This window comes from Squalius cephalus (genome assembly GCF_949319135.1).
Source record: "Squalius cephalus genome assembly, chromosome: 1".
Lineage (NCBI taxonomy): Eukaryota > Metazoa > Chordata > Actinopteri > Cypriniformes > Leuciscidae > Squalius > Squalius cephalus.
This window is the reverse complement of record NC_137122.1, coordinates 46,725,120-46,749,189: the sequence shown is the minus strand read 5'-3', so window position 1 is coordinate 46,749,189 and position 24,070 is coordinate 46,725,120. Positions and strand designations below refer to the sequence as shown.

The following is a 24,070-nucleotide window of genomic DNA, read 5'->3' as shown; positions in this document are numbered from 1 at the left end:
ATATATATATATATATTCACCTTAACATTCTATCGCTTCGAAATTGATAAGACTCAAGTTTATTATAACTTCACCGTTTATCAGTAGTAAAATGTAACAAAGACTTGAGAATGAAAATTCGTCGTTGTTTTTTCTTTTAAGAAATCCATGTTTAAACGACCAAGGAGCAGGGAGCACAGAAGAGACATTATGTTTCAATATAGCCGTCTACCTTGAGGCCACATTTGAATTATTAGCCGCTCTTTTATTACCTTTGACAGCTTGCGCCTACTATAAGTTTTAGGGACGCCACTCGTTTTACAAGCAGCAAAATTGAAAAATAATAACAAGAATAAATGGCTATAAGGCCATTTTGGGATACACATGGCGGGATCAGTGGAAAGCAAAGCAAATGTCGAAATTAGGAGCTGTTAGTAGAATAAGCAGTCCTCTATTTAGGTCATAAATCTGTCTTCTTTTTTCTCTTTCAGACCTCTGCGCGAATCTCCACACTTTTCCAATCAAGTGGAGAATTTGTGAAATTAGTCTAACTGATGAAGAAAAGAACGTTACAGAACCACAAGAGTAATACAAGAAATGTAAAAAAGAAAGGTATGTGGGGAATGAGCCAACATTTAGCCCTCATCGGTTACCTATTTGAAGGCAAGTGTCTCCGGTTGTTTGAAAACAAAGAAAAAAGTTTTCGAAGTCGGGCACACCCAGGGATGACTCTAGGTCACACAACGGATAATTAATGACTTGTCGGCAGAAGAGCTCGGGACACAAGGAAGAGTCCAGGCATGCGGCATCATTCGAAGCTTGCAAATCTTACCTGACATCCAGCATTCCTCCCGGTATCTCCGCCGAAGATGTGCCTTTGTTTTTGGAATATTTACGCAAAACGACGGAACAGAATGGCTGCCGTGAAAGGATTGTTTTATAGATTTTAAATAATTGTTGTTCGATAAGAGAAGGTAACGTTTTATAGCTTCCTTATCGATTTAAACGTTTACATAAAACAATAAAATGAGGCTACTTTGTGGATCACAGCGTATATAGGCGCGTTGGGAACTGCTAATGCGCGCACAGCCCCACTCAGGCGTCCACAATCCCAATACTCCGGGAGCTCAGCGTTTTTCCTTCAGCCGAACCCCAGGCTTTGAGTCTTAGCGTGTGACTGCTCTGGAGCACCACTCACCAGCAGGCGAAAGATTCCACCTCTAGCCTCAAGCTGTCTGATTGCCTCTCGCTGCTTGCGCGGAGCAGGGTGGATTGACACGGTGAACTAGTGAACCAGTGGACTGACAGGACACACAGGGTGGAGAAGCCAACGGGGTTCGTTTGTCCAATAGGGTACTGCACGGCTACGGGGCCAACACATGGGCCATATGGTTATTGCAACCTGCAGGCTTCGGCAAGGGCGAACACGGTCAACCTCATTCCGATAATTGTTCCCTTTCCTGTCGACATCCAACACGTTTCTTGTCTCCTTTTTATTTTAAGGGAATTATGCCAAATTCCAATAGATATAAAAGGGTAGGCTACTTGTTATTTTCTTGAGTTCACAAAAAATGCATCTGGTAGGTCTGGCTTCAGTCGATTTTGTTTTACTATCTTTGCTCGAATGCCTAGTTCCTGCATTCACTAGCCTTACATTTACAACCTCCAAGTTAAGTCACTACACTTGGCTTTCGTTCTTCGAGGCTTTTGTGTGCTAGGTTGTACACTACCCACGCAGAGATAGCAGAAAACAACAGGCGCGTGCGCTCTCTCTCTCTCACACACACACACACACACGCACGCAGCAGACATAGACGGAAGTTCAATTATAACTATTTAAAAGTGTGATGATAATATCCATGCTATTCTTAGCCACTGCATAAAAAGGCAGACGGTGGCTCGAACATTTCCGGCTGAATTCTCTTATCGCGCTCCCCCATGCTTCTCAAATGGATGAAAATCCCGCGTGTAGCCTCTGGATAGTGTTTCTCTGCTCATTTTTCATGTGCTTTCAATCGTTGCTCTGTGTAGACCGTTATGAATTAGAGAGAGGTTTGATATTGATTTATTTCCAAATGGGTAATTATTCGTGCATTAGGAGACAGGGGAAACACCTGGAAAACTCACCTAAGCTAAGATAAAATAAATCGTAGCTACGTACAACTGCTACTGCTGGCCTAATAAAATGACGAATCCAATGAAAGACAAAAGGACTAAAAGATTCAGTATGAGACCAAAACATGATTGTATTTAGCCACCATGCTTAGTGATAGTGATATGTTCAACGATCATAGCTGTAAACTCGCTTTGATAGTTTAGTAATAGAAAATGCAGAACTATAATCGCTGAACACCCAACTATGATCGTTTAACAAATACACGACATTAATTGTATGTATTTTTATTTACTGCACATGTCTAGAATTCCACTGAAAACGGGGTGGTTTATCTAACTTAGCCATGCCGAAGTTCTTTAATAATAATAATAATTATTATTAATATTATTATTATCATCATCATCATCATTATTATTGTTATGTCTGCTCTATCAAATGTGGTAATGTTTGTTTTAAATAAGTCAAAATGATATAAGGTTTGAAGATTAAATAGCGAAACAGCAGCTTAGTTTATACATCGCTCCATCTTGTTAGTGTACATTTGGATGCAATAAGAGGACAATATGGCCGACATCCAATCCAAAGACTAAGGAAACTCGCTAGTGATGAACTATCGGAATACTGTCTGATAAACAAGGGGGAAAAAGGCCAACAAGCATTAACACCCCCCTATACACAGGCCAGTATCAGAACGCATAATAAATTGATATAGGCTACAATTACCTGGATTTGCTTTCTTTATGGGCATTTAAATGGTTTTACTCCATGATTTTAATGCTGCCATTTGCATTACTTGTAATCTTTACGGCTGACATACTAATATTTAAAATTTTGCATTTTTTTTAGGCTATTAGTGTTAATACAATTGTTATTAATTAAATGTACAGGATATATATTTGGTTACAAAAATGTTATTTAATCTATATCACTGACACTTTTGTGATAAACTTAACCGTGTGACTATACTTGAAAACATTTTTTGTCTGCAAAGATATGGGGACTCTTAATGTCTATCCAAACTGACTGGCATTTTGAATCATTTATTCAACCTCTGCTGTCACTAAACACGTGAAATCAGATATTAGATCCGCCTGGCGAGTCCCTGCACGAAAAAAATGTCCCATCTTTTCGCTCCCTGCGCATCCTCCAAAATGAGCTCGGATATTGTTTTTGACACAGCGCCGGGCAACAAGGAGCGCTGCTGGAATTATACATTTTGATGGTGCTCGCCATGCCGGTGTGCCCATTAATATTTGATAGGAGCCAAGGAGTTATTCTAATTTTGTTACACAAAGGTTTGTACTACCCAGATGGAGAGGAGGTGAATAAAACAGTTGCAATGCTATAAAGCAAAGGGGCAAATAACTCCATTATTATTATTGTTATTATTATTAGCCTATTATTATTTCTGTTGATCTGTTATTGCTGTTAACAGTAACACTAACAGTTATCGTTGTGTTTTTTTTTTTTTTTACCTTGAGCTCATGGTTTACAGTGTGTGTGTGCTTTTATGTTTGTGTGAATAAAACAATAAAAAACGATAAACCTCTTTGTTTGTGGACGTTTTCTTCAGCGGCGCATGTGCGTTGCACAATTATTGCCATCTCTACGAAATAACATTAACACGTCATAAACAAGATTTACTACAGGTAAAGTCGCTCACTTGACAAGCCTCCTCCTCGTGCACAGATAAGGAGGGGGGAATCCAGTTCAAATAGCATGCCAGCCAATGAGGCAGATTTCTGTGCTATTCTTTCAGTTTTCATCGTATTAAAATCACTTGTAGAAAAAATAGACTTGTAACAAAGTGGCTACTGAAAGCCTTCTGTAACTGAAGCTAATCGGAAAGACTAATCTTAAGTCAGGCGATGTCAGTCTGTTAGGTTTGTCCCACATAAAAGAGAAAATCAGAGTGTCAGTGACCCTCTTTTGGCTTAAAGGCAATTCAACCTCTGTCAATGTTCTAGTTAAGAATAAACTAAAGCAGTAGCTGTTCCTTTCTGCTCAGTAAGTACTCCAATTAGGTTTTTACACCATGAAGAAAAACAGCTGCAGTCCAGGTATGAGACCCCTGGCTATGAGTTTCCTGGCGGGCGCGGACACTTTTATGAGATTTACAAGGCGACGAGGCGTTCCCGTTTTGCCAAATTTAAACAAATCTTCCCTTAATTGGTAATTGCATATTCAGTAACTCAAGACCTGCAGCTACTTCATATTAGTCGCTGATCCATTGTCGTAAATCGTTCGCGATAATCAACTCGGGGGGCTTAAAGATGAGGGGAGAGAGGGCTAAGGCGAAGGGTTCGCGGGCCGTTTTCGAATCAGAAGTCGGCGAGCCTAAACGGTAATCCGGGGAATCTCTTCTTCGTTCCCGCATATCGTCGCTCGCCCATCATTTTCAAAGAGAAATGATTTATCGCGCAGACGGCCATAAACAACACAACTCCCTCACAAATACACAATGGCAGCCCCGCTGCCGCTGACACACATATCACTATAAATCAAGCGAAGTAGCTGGCTGAAAAAACGGTACAGAGAGAGAGAGAGAGAGAGAGAGAGGGACATGCAAAGGAAGGGAGAAAGATGGTTTATGTGGGACGGTGAGGAAAAGAAGAGAAACACGCTGCTTTTCAAAAATATGTAGTAATATGAATGGAGCGCGGTGTAATGCAATGACATGTAGCATCACTCCTGTTGGCAGCTGAATTCAAACGATGGAATGGGTTTGTGAGACATACATGCATGATGACAAGGGATGGCGAGGATGAGTATTTCTGGACGATATTTACCACAACACCACAAAACAGCAAATAAATGCAAGGAGTCGGGTAAGCCTGGAACGGTGGCGGCGGTCGAAGTGGCGTTCCCCGTTTCCTCGTATACTCACAAGCTTCGCACGGTGAGACGCTCCCCCGTCCGAATTTGTTTTATTGCAGCCTCCGTGAGGGTCTCTGCCTGTGCTTTTTTTCGCTCCGCTATAGGGCTTGTTTTTAAAAGGACAGTTGAATTTCACGTCAGACACTAGGAGACCATGTCTGCGATATTCCTGACGAATACATATCTATTCTGCAACCACTGCATTAATTATTTAATGAATCACGTGACCAGGAGGGGGATGGGGGCACCACGGCTTGCACGCTCGCGGGATTACTATGACCCAACTCTCCACAGCTACACTACATGCTGTTCTGTTCTTTTTATTCGTAATATGAAATTCTTCATACTATTCAGGACAAGGTAAATAAATAAAAAGTTTGTTACGGTACGAACGTATGTGTGGTTAACGGTTACCTATGATAGGCTAGACATGGATAATCATAATGGGTGAATTTTGTGGTACAAGTTTTCTGTCTTTTATAACGCCTAGGTATGTTACTACGGATATTTTACTTAAAATGTGTGTTTTATTTTCAGATGAGTTCCGTATTTAATTACGTTTATATGAAGCAGCTTACTTTTGTAATCAGCATTATATATTTCATTTAGTTTTTCTTATTTTGCTGGAATTTTCAAGTCCAATTATTGTCTTTAGTGTTATATTGATGTCTTGTTTTATTTCTTAACACTATGAATATGCATTAAAATAATGACAAGAAAGAGACTCTGAGTGTGTGTGTGTGTGTGTGTGAAGAAATTCTTACGATAACAAGCACTCTGATGAATGGCTGTTGGCATTACAACTGATATCACATACCCAATTTCCATCACTGATTCTTTGCCAGCTTATTTAACTCTACAACTACGCGTTTGACATTTTATCGAAATTAAGTCAGTTTAACGGTTTAAACATTTTCAATGCAGAGAGAGCACATTTGTAACAAGTTAGTAGATTTATAGATATGATTTAGCTCAAGTTTGCCCACATTTAACTATCAAACTGTTAATTTGTATTTGTATTATTACTATTAATATTCTCTGGAGTTGTTTGGTTGTGCAGAGACAGGTAACATGCGACAGATAAAGGAGGAAAAGTCTCTTGTGGAGACCCTGCCGCGAGCCCTAAGCAACAATGGTAGGGATGCCCTTCTGCACAGCGCTGAGGCAAAACGGAAACAATAGACCTGGGGCTGAGTCAAAAGAAACGGAGCAGTACAGAGACTTTGAAGGTCAAACAATAGCCTGACTTGCTGTGTTCTTCGAAGAACTCTAGCAAATAATCTGCACCTTCTTTTCTATAGCTAATATCAGTCAAAACAGCTCGAAGGAACGAATAAAACGGGCGATTAAAGTGTAGCCAGCAGTGTAGCCATAGTTTTATCAAATGCAATTAGACTCTTTGCCAAAGAAGGTGAATGCAATAAAGATAAGCTTTGTGTGCAAATTAATCTCTGCAATTTTCTACGCCACTGTGCAATTGAATCCACGCATTTTCTCCTAGCCTAAGCAAGATAGCCGTGGCGGTGTAAATACAAACAAAAACATAGGATGAACTAGGCAATATGTGAATTACAGAAATGGTAACATTAAAGCACCACTGTCTATCAAGATCAAAGCATATGTGCATCTGCGTTTACTGCTTTGAAAGAATGAAAGGAAATTGTGTGATTCAAAAATGGATAACGATTGCACACGTGCAATGCTTTTGAAATATGGGACTTTGTTACAAATGATTTACGATACATCTTTCAGGTTTATATAAAAAAATATATATACGGGTCATTTTGTTGGGTCTATATTTCAGTAGGCTATTTACTTATAAATAAAATTGAGAAATACATGAAGGCTAATTCTCACAACAGAAATAAAAAAAATCCCAAATAATAGAAATCATTCTAAAGTACAACTCGATTGTTTTGTTCTCGCATGTCTTTAAATTTTTCAATGGCAATAATTAGGGTTACATTTTTTTAATTAGTGGCCAAATCATCTAAAAAATTAAAACGAAATAACTGTTGAAAACAGAAACAAAACAATTAAATAGGCTAAATTAAATGTTTAAAAACGGAATTGCAATTACATTCAAATTATAATATAAATATATTATAATTAAAACCTGTATAGCTTTTAACAACTGCAGGTAATGCATTCATCTTATTAGATGTAATATTTACTAAACGTAGGCCTATATCAGCAAGATAAACAATATATGATAATAAAACAACTGGTTTCATTATTATTATTATTATTATTATTATTATTATTAGCCTATTATTATTATAGAAAGGGGGAGAGAGAGCTCAGATTATAAAAATAAATCAGTCAATGAATATTCCAGATTTTTCAGTCGCTTAGGTAAACAGAGCGTTTGGCTAAAGGCTAGGTTTATACAGAGCGGCGGAGATTGATTTACGGCACTGAGCATACCCTCTTTTATTGTGGACTGTAAATCTGTCAAAAGCGGTAGAACGCGTAGTGCCTTTAAAAAAAAATTATATTCTTTGATAGGGAGACTCGCAGGACAGTCGCTTGTTGAGGTCACCATGTGCATTTTCCATGTGTCAGGGGTTTTTTTTCTGCAACCTGGACAAGGTAATTAATTAATTTAGATTAACCCATATAGTGTATTAAATGTAGCGTTATTATTATAATTATTTTCATTAACAATATTTTATATGTAGCCTATGTTTTCACGTGCTATCAGCCAACTTAATTGTTATAACTGTGTGTGGAAGGAATCGCTGCAGCATGTGCGATAGTGTTAGTTGCACATTACATGAGAAGTCACGTTTTCAGAAGCCAAGAGTAACAAATAAAGCACCTGAATATTCCTCTTTAGTGAGCTAACTCATTACTCTTCGCTATCTCAGGAAATAATGGAATCTGAATCGCAGCAACCATTCAGTTAGTTAAATATTAATATCGAATGAAGAGAAGCCCGGTTGGAGAGATACGGAGAGTTAAAGAAATAAATGCACGCGTAATCTGCATTTTTCAAAACAAGAGATTAAACATATTTGCTGAATAGTTGTAGTAAACCATGTGTAGATAGAGCTGGGTAATATTACAGTAATATTGATTAAATAGTAGATTAGTAATGCGGTAGAAAAGGGAGGGGTTACGTTTAGCTGGCAGTGTTAACAATGGTGATTTGCCTTACTTAATATGTGTCTCTTTAAAACACACACACACACACACACACACACACACACACACACACACACACACACACACACAAACGCGCGCGCGCACACACACACACACTCACAGGCTCTCAGCCCAGGCCCACAGAGCTGGCGCGCGCGGGCCATATATCTCTGTGACTATGCGGTGCTGACCTCCGCTCCGCGGCTTTTCACAATAATAATTCAGCAGTGCGCGAGGGCTATTTGTTTCGCAATTAGCGGCGTGAGCTAAAACAGGCACCACACCATCACATCAGCGTTACAAGGCCAAGCCGCGAGCTTTCCAACAAACCTTGAAGAAGGGAGTGGAGACGAGAACAAGGAGAGCAAGAAGGAGGGGGCTTTCATGATACAATGCGAGGCGTTGTCACACAAAATAGCCATCATATTTCTGAGGCGGAAGGCCCTCTTGGCCTCCCTCACAGTGTTACAGCTACTGAAATATATATAAAGGAAATCGTAAAGTAATCTCGCCGTGTGTATTCTGCAGGTCTTGACACGCATGGTGACTATTCGGGCCTTTCTCAAGCAGTTTGTGAGACGGGAGAGATGTTTAAGGATGGGTCTTTGCAAGGCCACGACTGCTGTTGTTTTAAGGGCCCCCGATAGTTTACTAGACTGTCTGAGGGAAGAGATAGCACGGTGCCCTCGGGTTACAGTGCCCCGGCCGCGCTGTTATGACAAACTCGCCCTAGGGCTTTGTTGACCATGTAACACGTAGTGCTGTCCTGTCCGCGCCGGGTCAAGGGTTTCAGAAGGGTCAGTCTGAGCCTTCGCAACAGACCTAATCGGTCAGAAAAACGTGTCCTCTAGTTGAACCCATTGCTGCCATTCTGCCTGCCTGCTGCAAGAATCGATTTTTTTCTGTCATCCCTCAACATCCCTCAATATCAGTTTCTATATTTTTGTCTTTTTTGCCACGCTTCATGCCACACAGGTCCGCAGAGGGAGGCGAAAGCCGTAAACCAGAACCACTGGCCTTTTCTCCAATGCGCACAAAAGATTGATTTGCAGGGGTTAAATGGCGGTGAGCCAGTATCAGAGCACTCGTGCTCATCTAAGCACACAACATGCAATTGAAGCAATTTGCTACAAGTCGTTTGTTTTAGGCAAATAGTTGCTCTCGAGACATTCTCTTGTGCTTTTCATTCCTGTCTGACCAACAGAGCATCGAACAATTTATTTTCGAGACCGGGCACTTTGCACCTGTGGCCACCCAAGCTCTGTGATGAAATAAAAAGTCGTTTTAAGGTGGGGAAACACATACACATGCGCACACAAACAATATATGATATGCAAAATAAATTAAGTACCATTAACAGTAGCCATTAGGGCAAAATGTCCTATTCGCAGATGGGGGATGTCTTACATATTGCATATCCAGATATTGCTCACATGTATATATGGCACAATGCAACTCATGCATATTCACAGTGTTGATGAGAGACACATGCGCGTTCACGCGCACATGAACGGTCAAACAGACGCTGACGTGCACATTCGATTTTTTTTCACTCGATACCACTTCAGGACCAACACCCACAAATACCCCATCTAACATTTCTACAGATGTGTTGCTCAAAAGCGAAAAGGAAAACATAGTTGTGATGGCAGACACCTAGAAGTTATCGCAAACACACGACAGCCGGTTCCCAAATGCTACCCTTACTGTCAAAGCAGCCATAAAATCCATCCGTGGCACAACACGACAAATGCGCTTCTGCTACCCAACTGTGAGAAGGCCATAAAGCAATAAAACTCAAATAAAACAAAAGTACTGTACCTTGAACGCTGCCATCTCTCGTCCTGCGAAGATTCTCACTCGCGCTAACATTTTCAAGAGATTCTTCATGGGACATCCCTCGCCAAAAAAGTTTTCTTGTGGCATGACTTGGTGAATAGAAGATGGTAGAGAAGGGAGGGAGGGGGGGGGGGGGTTGTATCTTCAAGTGCCCTTCAAGATTTCACTCCCCTCCTAGCAGAAGGTCCGAGCAGTTGTGCTGCCGAATGACAATAGGAGAGAAGACTTGTTTAAAGAGAAGCTGTGATTAATGATTTTTCTGTATAATTCTCACATTTTTCTTTAGGCTTCTGTCTGCAAATAATAGCGGTGAACTTTTGAGGCCCTCAAAAGAAATCTGTTCACTCCTATTCAAACCTCTGTGGCAGAAAGTTTTTTTTTTTTTTTCTTTCTTTTTTTTCTCTAAAAAAATAAATAAAATATGTGTGACAACAATAGAATTCCAAGGTCTATACAGATGCCACACGCAAATGCCTCCATTTGAAGAGAGACACTTTTAAAAATACATCTCACTTTGGAAACAAGATTTGGGTCTAAATCACAAAATGGTTGTATGTTGATAGGCTAGCTATATGGTTTATTTTGCTGTGCTAAATATTTAGGCCACTCTATTAGCTCTCAATAAATTGCAGAAAAGTGTGCACATTTAACAATTTTAACTAGAGAGTGGACCTGATATGGTTTTACTGCCTCACATTTTTACTTTTTGAAGCGTTTGACGTTATGTCCAGACAGCATTTTATAAATAAAAGGGAGAAAACAGACAAATGGCTTTAGCGGGCTGTGTGGCGAAAAGGCCTCTCTGATATCAACAAGCAAGTAATAGAAAATCTTCACGGTGCCACGGAATGCTAGCAGACCAATTTAAGGCCATACTTTTGTGTAAAGTTCAACGCCAGCAAACGGAATGTTATTTTCTCCGGCTCTATATTTTCAATACCTGCTCTGAGAAAAGAAAATGAAAATTAATACAAGGGCTGCGCCTTCCAAAAGAAGCCATTTGTCTTCTTGATTATCTATTTGGTTGTCAGGGTTTGAGCTATGGCACCGACCCGCTCCTTTGTAATATAAAAAACACACAGCTTGCGCTGGCAAACAGTCGCGAAACTGTTGTGCAAGAATTACACTCATTAAAGCATTAAAAGCCCACGAGCCGAGAAACTATTTAACTTCTGTTTTTTTTCTAACATGGATCCATATTTTTAGGCGCATTCACGGCGTCGTTGAGCAGAGGGTTTGTGCACCGTTAAATTAAGGAGAGGCGAGACAGAAAGGAAGGGTTTTGTGATTTAGAATAAGATTACAAGGCGTAATGTACCAGGATTACTCGCAATGCAGCGATATAAATCACCAGAGAGATATGCAGAGATCTTCAAGACAGGCGAGCGCTACAAGGCTAACGAAAATGCACAATGGCAAGCCAAATACAATTAAATGGTGTTTTTAGCAAAACACAATGGACGATGGTATCCACCTATATAAGAAATATGCATTAAAAATAAGCATATCTGGCTTTAAAATACACAAGAAGACATGACACATGAAGAAAGATTATACTTTTCCGCCATTTATTAAATTTCTAGAGCTATTTACATGTAACAAAGGTAAACAGTGAAAGGTACAAGCAGAAAGAAGACAAAATACAAACATGTAAGAGGGGAAATTTACAATTCATCAGTGAGAAAACTGACCTTTGGAATGTAAAAAAATATATAATAAAATGTAAAATTATAAGAAAGAAAGAAAAAGAAAGAAAGAAAGAAGGAAAAAAAGAAGGAAAGAAAGAAAGAGTGTGGTATGTGCGCATGTCTACCATAAAACAAAAAGAGGGTGGTATAATGACATAAAAAAGAATAAACGAAAATATAGTGTATTTTCTCATGCAATATACGCACCTTTTATCTATACAACCCTGGCCACACTTAACTTAAATTTCATTTCAACTTACAAACAAATGCTGAGATTAGCTATCGCAGATATTTGCCATTAAGTCAAAAGAACTTAATCTGATCACTTCATAAATCTAGACAAAAAAAAATAAAAAAATACAATTGAGGTAATTTAAATAGTACTTAGCAGTGCTCTCATTAAAATGCTTTGCGTTGTACCGGTTTTGGTTATACATATCTATCCATCCAGCTTCATTGAACCTTTATATTATATTTAAAACTACTAACAACTAATTAGTAATTTGCTGTTCTTAAACTGAAAAGCGCTAAACAGGCGATGAAACAAGTCCCTGTATTTGTAATGAGCGACAAATGGACCACACGCACAATAACCCTCAGTCCCATTGGCATTGCATTCGAAATGCAAATAGCAAATGCAAAATAACCTAATTGCTACAAAATACAAAACTTCATATCAGTTGAAAAACACTCGGCTAGTTATTTTTAAGCCAGGGGAATAAAGGGAGTTAGAAAGGGCTTCTTGACAAAACAGAGCGACTCATTTATTAAGCACAACGCTAGACGTCGAGGTAATGGGCAGGCCTACGGTTCATCCTTTGTACCACAGAGTAAACATGACAAATGGGGCCGAGTTTGGCGTGATTAAAGATGAAACACGGATCCATCTTCACCCAATCTGAAAACTATCTGCCGCCTTCTGTGCTTATGGAAGGGGCGAGTGAGCAGGAAAGGCGTGCGGGATAAAAAATGGGAACCAGACTGGGAAGGCAACCCATCTATAGTAGCATTTGTGTTCGAGTCTTCAGTCTCTTCACCCATTTTTAGTGTTTAAAAGATGAACATGTTCTTTGCTCCTTCCCCCCCACATCTTCCTCTTATTTTATCCCTGTAATTAGAGTGCAGGGGAGAGTCAGGAGACACAACGCGGGTAAAATCCACGTTCTACACTCCATAAAATTAGATTTTATAATTGTACGTGTTTTGGGCAACAGTGGAGGGCTATAGACTTGACGGAGGTCCGCTAGCTCGGTTCTGATTGCTGCCCAATGTCGGGCCGCCACTTGGATTAGTGTTGGCAGAGTTGCTTCGTATTTTGGTGTTGGGAAGCTTATGGTCCTTCTTCCACTTCATGCGCCGGTTCTGAAACCAAATCTTAATCTGTCGTTCGGATAGGCACAATGTATGGGCAATCTCCACCCTCCGTCTGCGGGTCAGATAGCGGTTGTAATGGAACTCTTTCTCCAATTCCAGGACTTGCTGCCGCGTGTACGCTGTGCGTGAGCGCTTTGGTTCACCCCCTGAATAGTTCGGGCTCACTGTTGGGATACAGAGAGCGACACGTTACAAAAAAGTATAACACTCGCGCGCACACAGCCCCATCCACACTCACATGTACATAGATATGTACACTCCAAAATCACACGCACACACACACACACACTACAATGATATAGTGTAGTATATTTTTTATAACTTGAAGAAAATCCGCTCGTATTTGCAAGTGTACTATGTGACCTGTTAAAAGATCCTATTGTGCAAAATGGTAAACAAGAACAAAAAAGTGGGCATTGTATTGTATTTAGAATAAGCAACTGATTAAGGGACATTAAATTCCAGACTTCATGGCTCAAATTAAGTCAATAAAGCAGCACAAAATACAACAATAGGGATATTGCATTTTTGCATAAAAAATCCTTAATAGAAATACTTATTCAGCACTAACACTACAAGGGAACAGCATAGCCTAATCTATAGTGTTAATCCGTGATTTTGCGTTTGCCCCCTTTTCGGCGCACACCATGGCAGCTCTATGGGTACATGCAATAATTATCGCGGAATAATAGTTCATAAAAGAGTTCGACTGTTTGTATTACCATTAATGTTTTATTATCGTCCTCATAACTATGAATATTTTAGCTCTTATAAGTATTTTTATACTAACAATTGTGAAGTGGCAGTGTAAAGTACACATTAATCCGTCCAGTCACTTAAAATCAAATTACTAAAACATAAAACCTAACTTATGGATTACATGAGAACTCATAAACCTCTTCTCGGGAAGAAATTAGAACGAGAAAGTTGCATAGACGCCGAAAGAGCTTAAAGAAGGAGTGCAATAAAAATTTATGGAGGGTGTAATTATATTGCCCTGCAAACAGACGATCGTAAATCTCGACCAAGGGCAACTTCATAAGGGGAGCAATAGATTTAACGCCGGACATTAGGCTTTCTAAAGTGGCTGAGCTGTCTCCGTACGGAAACCCACTAGTAAGAGAAGTTTAGCTGCACTTACCGATGTTTACGTGGACTTTTTTCATCCAGGGGTATACCACGGGATCTTTCCTTGAGGTGACCGTTGAAGTGTTTTGGCTAGTAGGAGTCTGACCGCAGGCAGGCGGAGGGCTTGGAGTTACCGAGTCGCAGTGATGGCTTGGTTCAGAGAGAGGGGTTGAGAGTGCGGTTGTGGGTAGAACGTGACCTCGTGGAGAGATGACCGCGGCAGGCTGCCCCGGACCCTGGCACGATGTGTAGGCTGGGTCGGCGCAGCCCGACCGCTGGTGGTAGATCGGCTCATGCTGGAACGAGGGGTCTTGCCTCTGGGCGCTGTAGTAGTCCGGAGAGTGACTGGGTAGGTAGTCGCTCTGGGAATATTCCTCGCAGGGTGGAAACTTAGGGTCCACATAGTTGGAGTTGATCAAATAGGAACTCATGGCCATTAATTTCTTTGAATTGCACACAAAATATACTAAAATTTATATGTATCCCTTTACTCGTTTTCCTGTTTCGTAGAACCCTCCTACTTTCTGTCAAGTGAACAAAGTTAAGGGTCCATGTGACATCGTCAGCCAATGGCGTGGATCTTCGCGATTCCCGGATAAGGAAATGGGATTAGTCGGTTTGGATCGCGCTCATCAACATATCGGAATAGTCCAAAATTCCATACTTTCTCATACGTTGCCGTGCGCTTGATGAGATAGTGAGTGAATCAAAACAATAACAAGCGAAAGCAGACACAGCGAAAAGGCATGCTCGATTCTAGCAGCCCCACAGAAAGTCACGCCCCCAGTCCCCCTCAGTTCATCTGCACATGGAGAACATGACTACATCTCTATAAAGAACTGTTCAGATTTGGCGCACTGAAATACTGCTAAAATTTGGCTAGTGTTCATGAAACGCGGTACCAGGGGAAAGTGACGCAAGGAAATCGCCATGGCCAAGGTCTTAAATGCACTCGCTAATAACGGTGAGAGAATGGTCGTGGCGTTAGCAGCGTGTCAGAGATGAATCTGGGCTTGTTTAAGATCGATAGAAAATTCATCAACTAATTCAGGTTACAAAGCCTCCTAAATCACAAAGGAGACCTTCTGCATTTAAACGTAGTCTGCAGTCATTCCACTCCAAACAGCGCGTTTATCCTGTTCGCCTAATCTACACACAATGAATAGTAATTTATGTGCTCGATTCACTATTAATACCAGCAGCAAATATTTCTCGTTGTTTACTGATAGTGATGTAAAAACACGACATTCAGATGGTTATAAATCAGTGCAATTTTTTTTGTTGTTGTTGCTCTTTTCGATTTCTTTAAAAGTCTCACTAAATATGTGCCATCATAAACGCCCTTCAAAACTACACCACAATTTACAGAAAAATATAGTAGCTAAGAAAAAAAACTTTCGTTCCTGCTACAATATTTCCAGTACCAAACAGTCGTAATATTAATAACAATGATAAAACAAAAGTTAAAAATGTCATCTTCTTTGCCCGTTGAAGTTGAATGTAGCCTATACATCAACTACATACTCCCCTAGATACGAATTTGTGACTGTGCGTCTGTTTACACAAATCCGGATCTACAGGGTATATATAGATGACAGGTATCTTCTTGGCAGGTATTGAGAGAGCCTGCTCACCTTGACAGCGCCTTCCCAGTGTCAAGTTGTTGCACCTGGAACAGTCTGCCTCCAAGGATATCAGCAATCTGTCTCGCCACTTAATGGATCGGTGCTTCCTTTATAAACTTTGCTAATGGTTTGTGGTAAACACTGGAGTTTTTTTTTTTTTGTTTTTTTTGTACATTTCTCCCCCAGACAGCAGCTAAACACACAGCTTAAAATAGTAAAATTGACTTTTTTCCCCCATCTGTGGCCCAGAAACAACATTTCCTACCGTCGAACTCATAGTCTTTGTCTCTTCGATATATACTGAACAGTCGAAGCGCACAACTTTGTCATCTAATGTGCACATTTTCTGTCAAAAACGTTTAAAAATCTGAAAGAAAAAATAAAATTAAATGAATGTTAAAAATGTATAAAACGTAATAAAATGGCTGGGACTAATACAACAATATAATATCTATTAACGACAGTCTTGGAAAAAAAAGGTCATTAGAGTCAATGCGCGTACAGGCCAGAAAGTAAATGCGACCGCGACAGATCTCAATAAAGGTCAAAGAAAGCTGGAGCAGCCACTGGAATAAAACATGTGGGTTTTATGGCAGGACAGCTCTGTTTGCTACCGGCAAACACCAGTCAAACGGCGAATAAATAGAGAGGTGAGAGGGTATAAAACAATAAAATATGCACAGGACAATACCAATAGTTCTTTAACCCCCTGACACCAAACATTTTATGACTCCTTAAACAAGCGTTTCTCTCCCCAAACACTCGGCCCATCATTTCATGAAAAACGCTCTGAAATAAAGAACTTCTAATTCATTCTATGGAGTTTCCTTTTGTTTTGGGGATGCACCGATTATTTCAGGATGTTTTTTTAGCTGTGCAGAAAAGGTAAGATTACCTTATTTAACTCTACCATTAGAACGGAGGATAGTGTGAAAGTGAAAAAAATAAAAATAAAACGAAAACGGATTAAAATTTAAATGTTATATTTTTAATTTAAAATCATCGACATTACCTTATTTATTAGAGCAGCAAGCAGTATCGCAGTCTCGTCAATAAAACATTTCGTTTGCCACATTTCATAGCTTAGCGAAAAGAAAAATCTACTAGAGTATAAACAGCGAAAAATTATTATTGTGGCCGCCGAAATTGTCATTGCTTCACATGCCAAAATATATAAAATTAACTACAACCGAAACACAATTAATCGTAATAATTTTCGTAATTACCAAAATGCTAATTTAAATACATATTTAACATTTTATTTGTCCTTTTAGTTTGTTTAATGATAGCTACAATTATAATTCAGCAAATGTCTATATTTATACGAAATCTTAATCTACAAATCTTAGAGGGTGTATGGGTATATTGAGTCTTTGTTCTGCTGCGGTTTAAGTGACAAAGGCAAAACATAGTAAATGATTATTAACTTGATTCCAGAGTATGCATTAAATTAATGTTTCAATAACTGTATCAAAATAACATCGAATAGTATCGAAATATTCTAGAACGAAGGAAAATCATTTTTCATTCACTGAGCAGTTATAGAATGTGTATAAAAACTTGTATCATATCAAAGAAATCTGTAGCACCCCTAGCGTTTGGCAGTCAAAGCTCTGGCAATTTTTCAAATGGGCCTCTGCCATTTTCAGCTCTTTTTTCAACTTGCCTGACTCTTTTCTTCTCTCTCAGTTCATTTTGATTGCTGCTTGGTATTAATCGTGCCGAACTTCTTGCACTGAAGCACATTAGCATCCATGTCCAGTAGAAACTATGAAAATAATTTTACGCTTAAATGACTTAAATGACTTTATTTCGCATGTTAACTATATACACCTTATTTCACATTTTAGCGATGAAAATCTATTGTAACAGCAAAGGAGAAAGTTCAGCCTTGGTGTCCACTCTAACCCTTTCACCCCCTGAAGTCCCCGACCTCGCCTTCACCCCCGTGAGCCATCTCCTTCTTAAAGCCATAGGGACCTCGAGCCATCTGCCTCATTATGGGGTTAATGTGTACACCGACAGGCATTCAAAGCCGCGGCTCAGAGACTATAGCCAAGGTAAATATTCACCATATAAAACCCACACACTCAACAGTGCAACTCCGTGGGGCTCGAATTCAAAGTCATAACTCCGTTATGATAGGAGGGGGGACCCGTACTCTCGCCACAGTGTGCGCGAGCACGTGGTCCGCGTCCGCCCAAGCAAACACCTGCAGAAGAGAGCACGGCGATATGCAAATGAAGCGCCTTTTTCTTTACTTACTTTTTTAACTCTGAGCGTCGCACCTCGCATTTCTGTAGCATCTCGCCCGTATCTCCTCTCCTTTGCGGTAGCCTACGCGCTCTTTGCAGGGGATTGTCGCCGCTCCAAACCCTTTCTTTCCGTTTCAACCGTTCCTATGCGAGTCCCTCCGTCTAAACCCCCCCTCACTCCTTTCTCCAAAGCCACAGGTTTAGCCCGTGACCTCGCCGTGATACCTTTGTGTGCTCAACTCCCTCTCATTTCCGTGGGTCCCCTCGAGCTCATCTTTAACATCACGCGACGATAACAGACAGGCAGAAATTAGAACATCCAAGAAGATCCTCCACCGATTCAAGAGCTCAGAAAAGCAAAAATAAGAAAAAACACCGAGCCACCAATTTCGACAACAGGAGTCATCGTGCCGTAACTATTTTCCGTTTTGAGGCTTTATCTTGCTGGCAACAAGAAGGGGCTTTCCCCACACAACGCAGCCATCTCTGTCCTAAAACAACTAAAAAATAAAATGCACGTTAGCCTCAAGCCGCTGTGAGCTCTACAATACCATTGGGCGATATAAGGCATTTTGTTGTGGACTCTCAAGTTTTCATATTAATCTCGCACTTTGGCAGTCTTTGTTAAACAGCGAGGCGTGTCACGAGTCCCAGTACATTTTAATATTTGTTAGACGCGCTGACCTCCGGTTCACCCCTTCTCTGGGTCTCTCCCACTCTAAAGTTCTATAGTAATGCATGCATAGTGTGTTCGCTCATATTGAATTGTGCCCAGGTCATTACTTTGAAGAAAAATGGCTCGAGAAAGGGGGGTCATTCAAAAAGGCTTTATAACCCACAAATCAGTTCAACCATAGAGCGATTCTTTATTTTCCTAGTTGTATTCACAAAACTAAAAGAGATGTTCAACGTGAATCTAAAAGTCCAAACTATAAAACGAATTTACAATTTACAAAATATTAAAAGTTCGTTAAGGGTTTTTTTTATTATTATTTTTTTGTTTTTTTATTTTTTAACTTTGTGTGTGTTAGGGTAGCCTAATCTATTCGAAGGGTAACGACAAATACCATCCTAACGAAAACACTAATTCTATAATTTTAATTATATAGCCTAAAATAATTTTATTTAAGATATTAAAATGTTTATATATAGGCTATACAATTATAGATACAAATTATAATAATATATAGTTATATTACATATACAATTTTGACACGCAAAATAAAAATGTTAACGGTTGATAACATTTATTTTTTGCGAACAGATGAAAAAAAAATAAAAAAATAAAAAATCCAAAGGCTATATTTTTCTTTCTAGAAACGCCACGTGAACACAAAATATATATAATGCAGGGTACAACACTGCCCAGCAACGGCACATGTTAGGATGGAATGGAAATTAATTCGGTGAACTCCATCTGAACTCCAAATGGGGCGAGTTTTCTAATATAATTATTCACCACTTACGTAGGTTATTTCTCAGAATATCAAGCCGTTCAGCATCACATCATCCTGACTCACCACCATTAGTCTTAATGTGCGTGCCAATAAATTAATATTCATGACCAAATTATCAGTTGCCCAGTTTCTAACTTAACATAGCTACTCCAAACACGCCTTTAAAAACAATATTTTATTTATCACATAAAAATGAAAACCAAACTAGATCTAATCCCAATATCTAAATAAAGATTTAATGTTTTAAATAGTTTTATTGCTATTGTTATCGTGAATATTATTCATTTCGTTCATGTTTTAAGCCTATATATATTTTTCATGATGATTGTTTGGATATGACATGATCACACTAAATCTGAGTTCCCTAAGAAAGGGAAATGTGCTTCTTAAGCAAATTTCCTTAGTTTATTCGAGTTGTGGGTATAGGCACAGCAACGTGTCTACATTTTAAACATGTAAACAAAATACCGCAGGTGGTCTTCCGTTTCGAACGCAATTAATGTGAACAGCAAACTAAAATGTGAAATACAATAGGCCCTATACAAATAATGAGAATGGCGTCGCTTAACTAACTTATTTCTTTCACAATAATTTTAAGAAAATATTTTATTTGCGTACCGTTTAACACGCATCCAGCGTACTCGAAATCCCAGGCTCAAGCAGTAAGCTAGTTAATTTTCTTTATTATTTTTTTTAAATGATAGATATAAATGTATAGGCTATTTATTATTCTGCTGTAATCTCATGAATATTATTATGAAGTAGATGCTAGTCAGAAACCCTGTAAGCAAGCTTTATTTGTAGTTATCACGTTAGACAAAAAAAATAAAAGGTTTACACAATTTGCATAAAGCTCTGAATTTATTGAGAAATTATAAAGTTCAAAATAAAAAAATAAAAAAATATTTTTTTTGCAGAAAACAAAGAAAAAATTATTTTCTTAACTTTTTTTAACAGGTAGGCTAACTGTCGAGCTGATTGACATTTTACTCATTTTTTTCAGGAGCCACGTTTCTAAAGTTCACAAAGAAATCAAAGGCTTGGTTAAAGGCCTATTTGCCTTTGACTGGCCTTACTTGTCTAATAACTAAGCCGCCTCATCACAAAATCCATGGAACGCAATAAATGCAATAAAATGCATCATTGAATGAGATAAATTATGAAAAGATTTGCAACATCATGCCTTTTCGTTGATGCCCTAAACCTCAAGATTCGATTGTCTTTTTTTTCTCCCCAACACACCCTTTCGCGGGAACGTGCTTTGTTGCAAAGTCGCTCTCCTCAGTCCTGCTCTTTCTATCATTTTTCTAATCTTTTCAAAAGAGACAGTCTGAAACCCCTCACTCCCCCTCTTTCTCCTTCTCCCACTTTGCCATTGACATCCAGCGATTGGTCAAGCGCAGCGAGTCGACAGCCAACGACCGAGTCACGCACTACGTAAACTTTTGACCCCTGAACTTTTTGACCCCACCAAATCTCGCGCCATTTCTAACGAGACTACGTTCACCTTCACTCGCTCTTCTGGATTAAACGTAGACAGAGAGAGAGAAGGGAGAACGAGTCTCTCCTGTGGCTAAGCCATAGCTTTATGCTTTCTGGTAGCCTACGACAAAAGCTTTGAACTAGGCTGGCTCACAATGTAAGCTGGCAAAATGCTGAATCCGAAAAGCACTATTTTGGTCACTATTCCGATCACGAAAAAAAAAATCAGCGAAACGTTGTCGGTGGAATTTACGATAGTATTCTATGATCATGTAAAATGCGTATTACGAGACGTTTCCAAACCCTTTAGTTGTTAGAACAGGGCGACAAGCAGACACCAGCATCCTCAACCATCGTGATCTTGGTCTGAAGCGGGCTCTGCTGGCGACAAAGGAGAGCTACATCTGAGAAAAATCCAACTCAAGCATAACGTCAGGAGGAGAAAATATATGTAGCCTATTTGTATTGATTAAAAAAAAAAGTGTATAGAATAACTCATAAATAAGACACGTAAATATATATTCGCTATATAATTTGAATAAAAAAAATAGTAATATAAAATAAATAATTTGACTTAATTTGCCATAAATGTTGTGTTTTACATTGTGTTTTTTTAGTAATGATAACATTTTAAATCCAAATTCTTTTACGATTTGATGTTTATATTAAGATTAATGTAGGCTATTATAGATTAACACGTATAGGCTATATTAACAAGATAGGCTATTTATAAATTTGTTATTCGTTAAGTAATTTTGTTTAATTTATTATGTGAGTTTTGTATGAGTTATGTATATGTAAACCTACATGTCCGCACATCTGAACAAAATAAGTTTTATTTTTAGTCTTATCTCTTACTCTAAGTCTAATAATTGTTTACGTTGTCTAAATTAACACTTTAGGTCTATTTATATTTATACTAACACTTTATATAGCCTAATATATTATTAAACATTCAAAAAAATTAGAAGAATTTGTAGCTATTATTTAATCAGGGTTTTTCTATTATCTAATTCAGGCCATTTTTAATACGTCTTAAACCGGGTCATATAATCAAGCCGTAGTTTAGTGGTTAGTGCGGGCGACGCGAGTTCAAATCCTGCTTGTATCATCTGCCAGTCTTGTTCACCCTTGTTCTTCCTGTTCTCATATCAAAGTGCCAAAGAGCCCAATAACACAGAAAACAGAGACACTTTAAATGTTTGTTTGTCTGTTGTTTAAATGTTTTGTTTGTTGTATTGGCTTGCTCGTCAGATATTGAATACAGATGTTAAAATACAATTGCATAAAACATTCTCAATCAAGAACCTCTTTTTTTTTGGACAAGCATCGCATAATTTCGCTTTATGCACTCGTTGCATTGTTTCGCGCTTGCGCCCTCGCAGCAGTGCCCGTCTGCTGACCCCTGGATGATCCCGTCCCTATGCATTATGGATGAGAAATGCTCACAGATTGCCCCTATCAATATGCAAAACGCATTAGTCTTAAAATTGCTATTTAAACGTTCGAAATTGCTGCGTCTACGTGGTAGAGGGCTTATAGAAATCATAGAAATTGATTTTTAGTACCAGATGCTCAATGGACATAGAATGCTGGAAACTTGAAATTGAAAGTGAAATTTCCTGCTAAATAAGTTCTCTGAGCCTCGTTGCATCAATAAAAATATTGTAATTCCAAATAGTCGTATATGTCTTTGGGCTAACCTTTAAAACCACATTTATAGACTCTAGTCTTTGATCCCCAGTTTGTGTCAAAACCTATCACACACACACCCTGCAAATATTTCTCTGACGCACAAACACACCTAGAATTAACGCCTAGTCGCCTTAGTGACTCACAGCACATATAAACACTCAAGGGATATTGCTATTCCTCTTTTTGCATTGTCTTATATTTGCATTGTATGCTATAAGTATGGACTTTATGATTGTGGTTGACCTCGACTGTGGTTGTATAGAGCTTGTCTTTTTAAGTGACTTTAGAGGAATGCGCGCATTTTTGCTTGCAGGCCGGAGCCCTCCCCACTCATATCATTAAAAAGGAAGCTAATGAAAAATTAAACGGTAGCCCTCGACTCATGCTCACGACCACAATTTCGCCTTCCTGTTTACGGCCTGAAACTTCCTTACTCCGTTGCTCGGACACACACACAGACACACACACACACACACACACACACACACACACACACACACACACACACACACACTCCTTTACTCTCTTGTGTGTGTGCGCTCTCTCTCTCTCTCTCTCTCTCTCTCTCTCTCTCTCTCTCTCTCTCTCTCTCTCTCTCTCTCTCTCTCTCTCTCTCTCTCTCTCCCTCCTTCTCTCTCTTTCTCACACACAGAAATGCCAAATGGAGGGCTATAAAATCTGTAACACTCATTGAAAGTAGGCTGTAAAACACCCTGAAAGCTTAACATTTATTATTTTGGAGGTAATGGTGATGTTTAATGCAGAGGAGCCGGAAAGAAGCAAACACGTATTTGATAACCAAAATAAGCAAAAGTTTTTGCTTTTTGTATAATTTACTATGTGTTTTCCAGTAAAGGTTAAGATCTGGCAAATCGTCAAAAGCCAGTATGTCCAACATACGGTATTGCATTTACATAGGATACATATTTTTTCAGTGCCGCTTGTAATTATATTATATGCATTTTAAATGTTTATGACTATTTTCGTAGGCTAGTTACAAATTTGCTTGTGTTATTATCCATTGAATAATTTAGATTATATATTTTTTTAGGTAACTGTTGTCGGAGAATATGTGGAGCTCGTTTTAAAACCATAAAGTGTTAACTACTGAGGTTTTCGTTATCTTTATAATCGCATAAAGGTTACACGCTCTGTAGTCACGGCAAACAAGACATAACAATTAATAGCAAAAGCATATTCTTGGTTTCCCTGTTTCTACAGATATAATAAAAAAAATAGCAAAAATGTCATTCGCGCTGCCTTGAGTGTAATATAATGATACCGACTTAAACTGTATACTTGAGTTGAACTCGAGATGACCTGAGGTGACAAAAAAGCTCTAAAAAGAAAAATCAAAAATATTTATTCAAAAAGTATAATTATACTAACCAAATACTTTGCTCCAGTT

The 24,070-nt window shown here is 38.9% G+C and overlaps 2 protein-coding genes and 1 long non-coding RNA gene across 6 annotated transcripts in view; 1 reads left to right on the top strand and 2 right to left on the bottom strand.

Annotated features, from left to right (window-relative positions):
* The window catches only part of hoxb3a (homeobox B3a), a 74,472-nt gene that overhangs the window by 36,545 nt on the left and 13,857 nt on the right, over nucleotides 1-24,070 (bottom strand). For 2 of the 4 annotated variants that reach the window (XM_079885476.1, XM_079885475.1), the window contains exon 2: nucleotides 9,941-10,157. The gene's annotated coding sequence lies outside the window, so the exon portion shown is untranslated. Of the gene's footprint in view, nucleotides 1-1,177; nucleotides 1,693-9,940; nucleotides 10,158-18,038; nucleotides 18,298-24,070 lie in introns of those variants that run through there. The other 2 variants (XM_079885471.1, XM_079885473.1) reach the window with 2 other exon arrangements.
* The window catches only part of LOC307166864, a 259,475-nt gene that overhangs the window by 225,513 nt on the left and 9,892 nt on the right, over nucleotides 1-24,070 (top strand). The gene's annotated exons all lie outside the window — the stretch shown is intronic.
* On the bottom strand, nucleotides 11,510-14,666 carry hoxb4a (homeobox B4a). The gene is made up of 2 exons (XM_079885565.1): nucleotides 14,162-14,666; nucleotides 11,510-13,184 (listed from the first exon to the last, which is right to left on the bottom strand). The coding sequence occupies exons 1-2, from the start codon at nucleotides 14,583-14,585 to the stop codon at nucleotides 12,868-12,870; spliced, it is 741 nt and encodes a 246-aa protein (XP_079741691.1). The 5' UTR covers nucleotides 14,586-14,666; the 3' UTR covers nucleotides 11,510-12,867.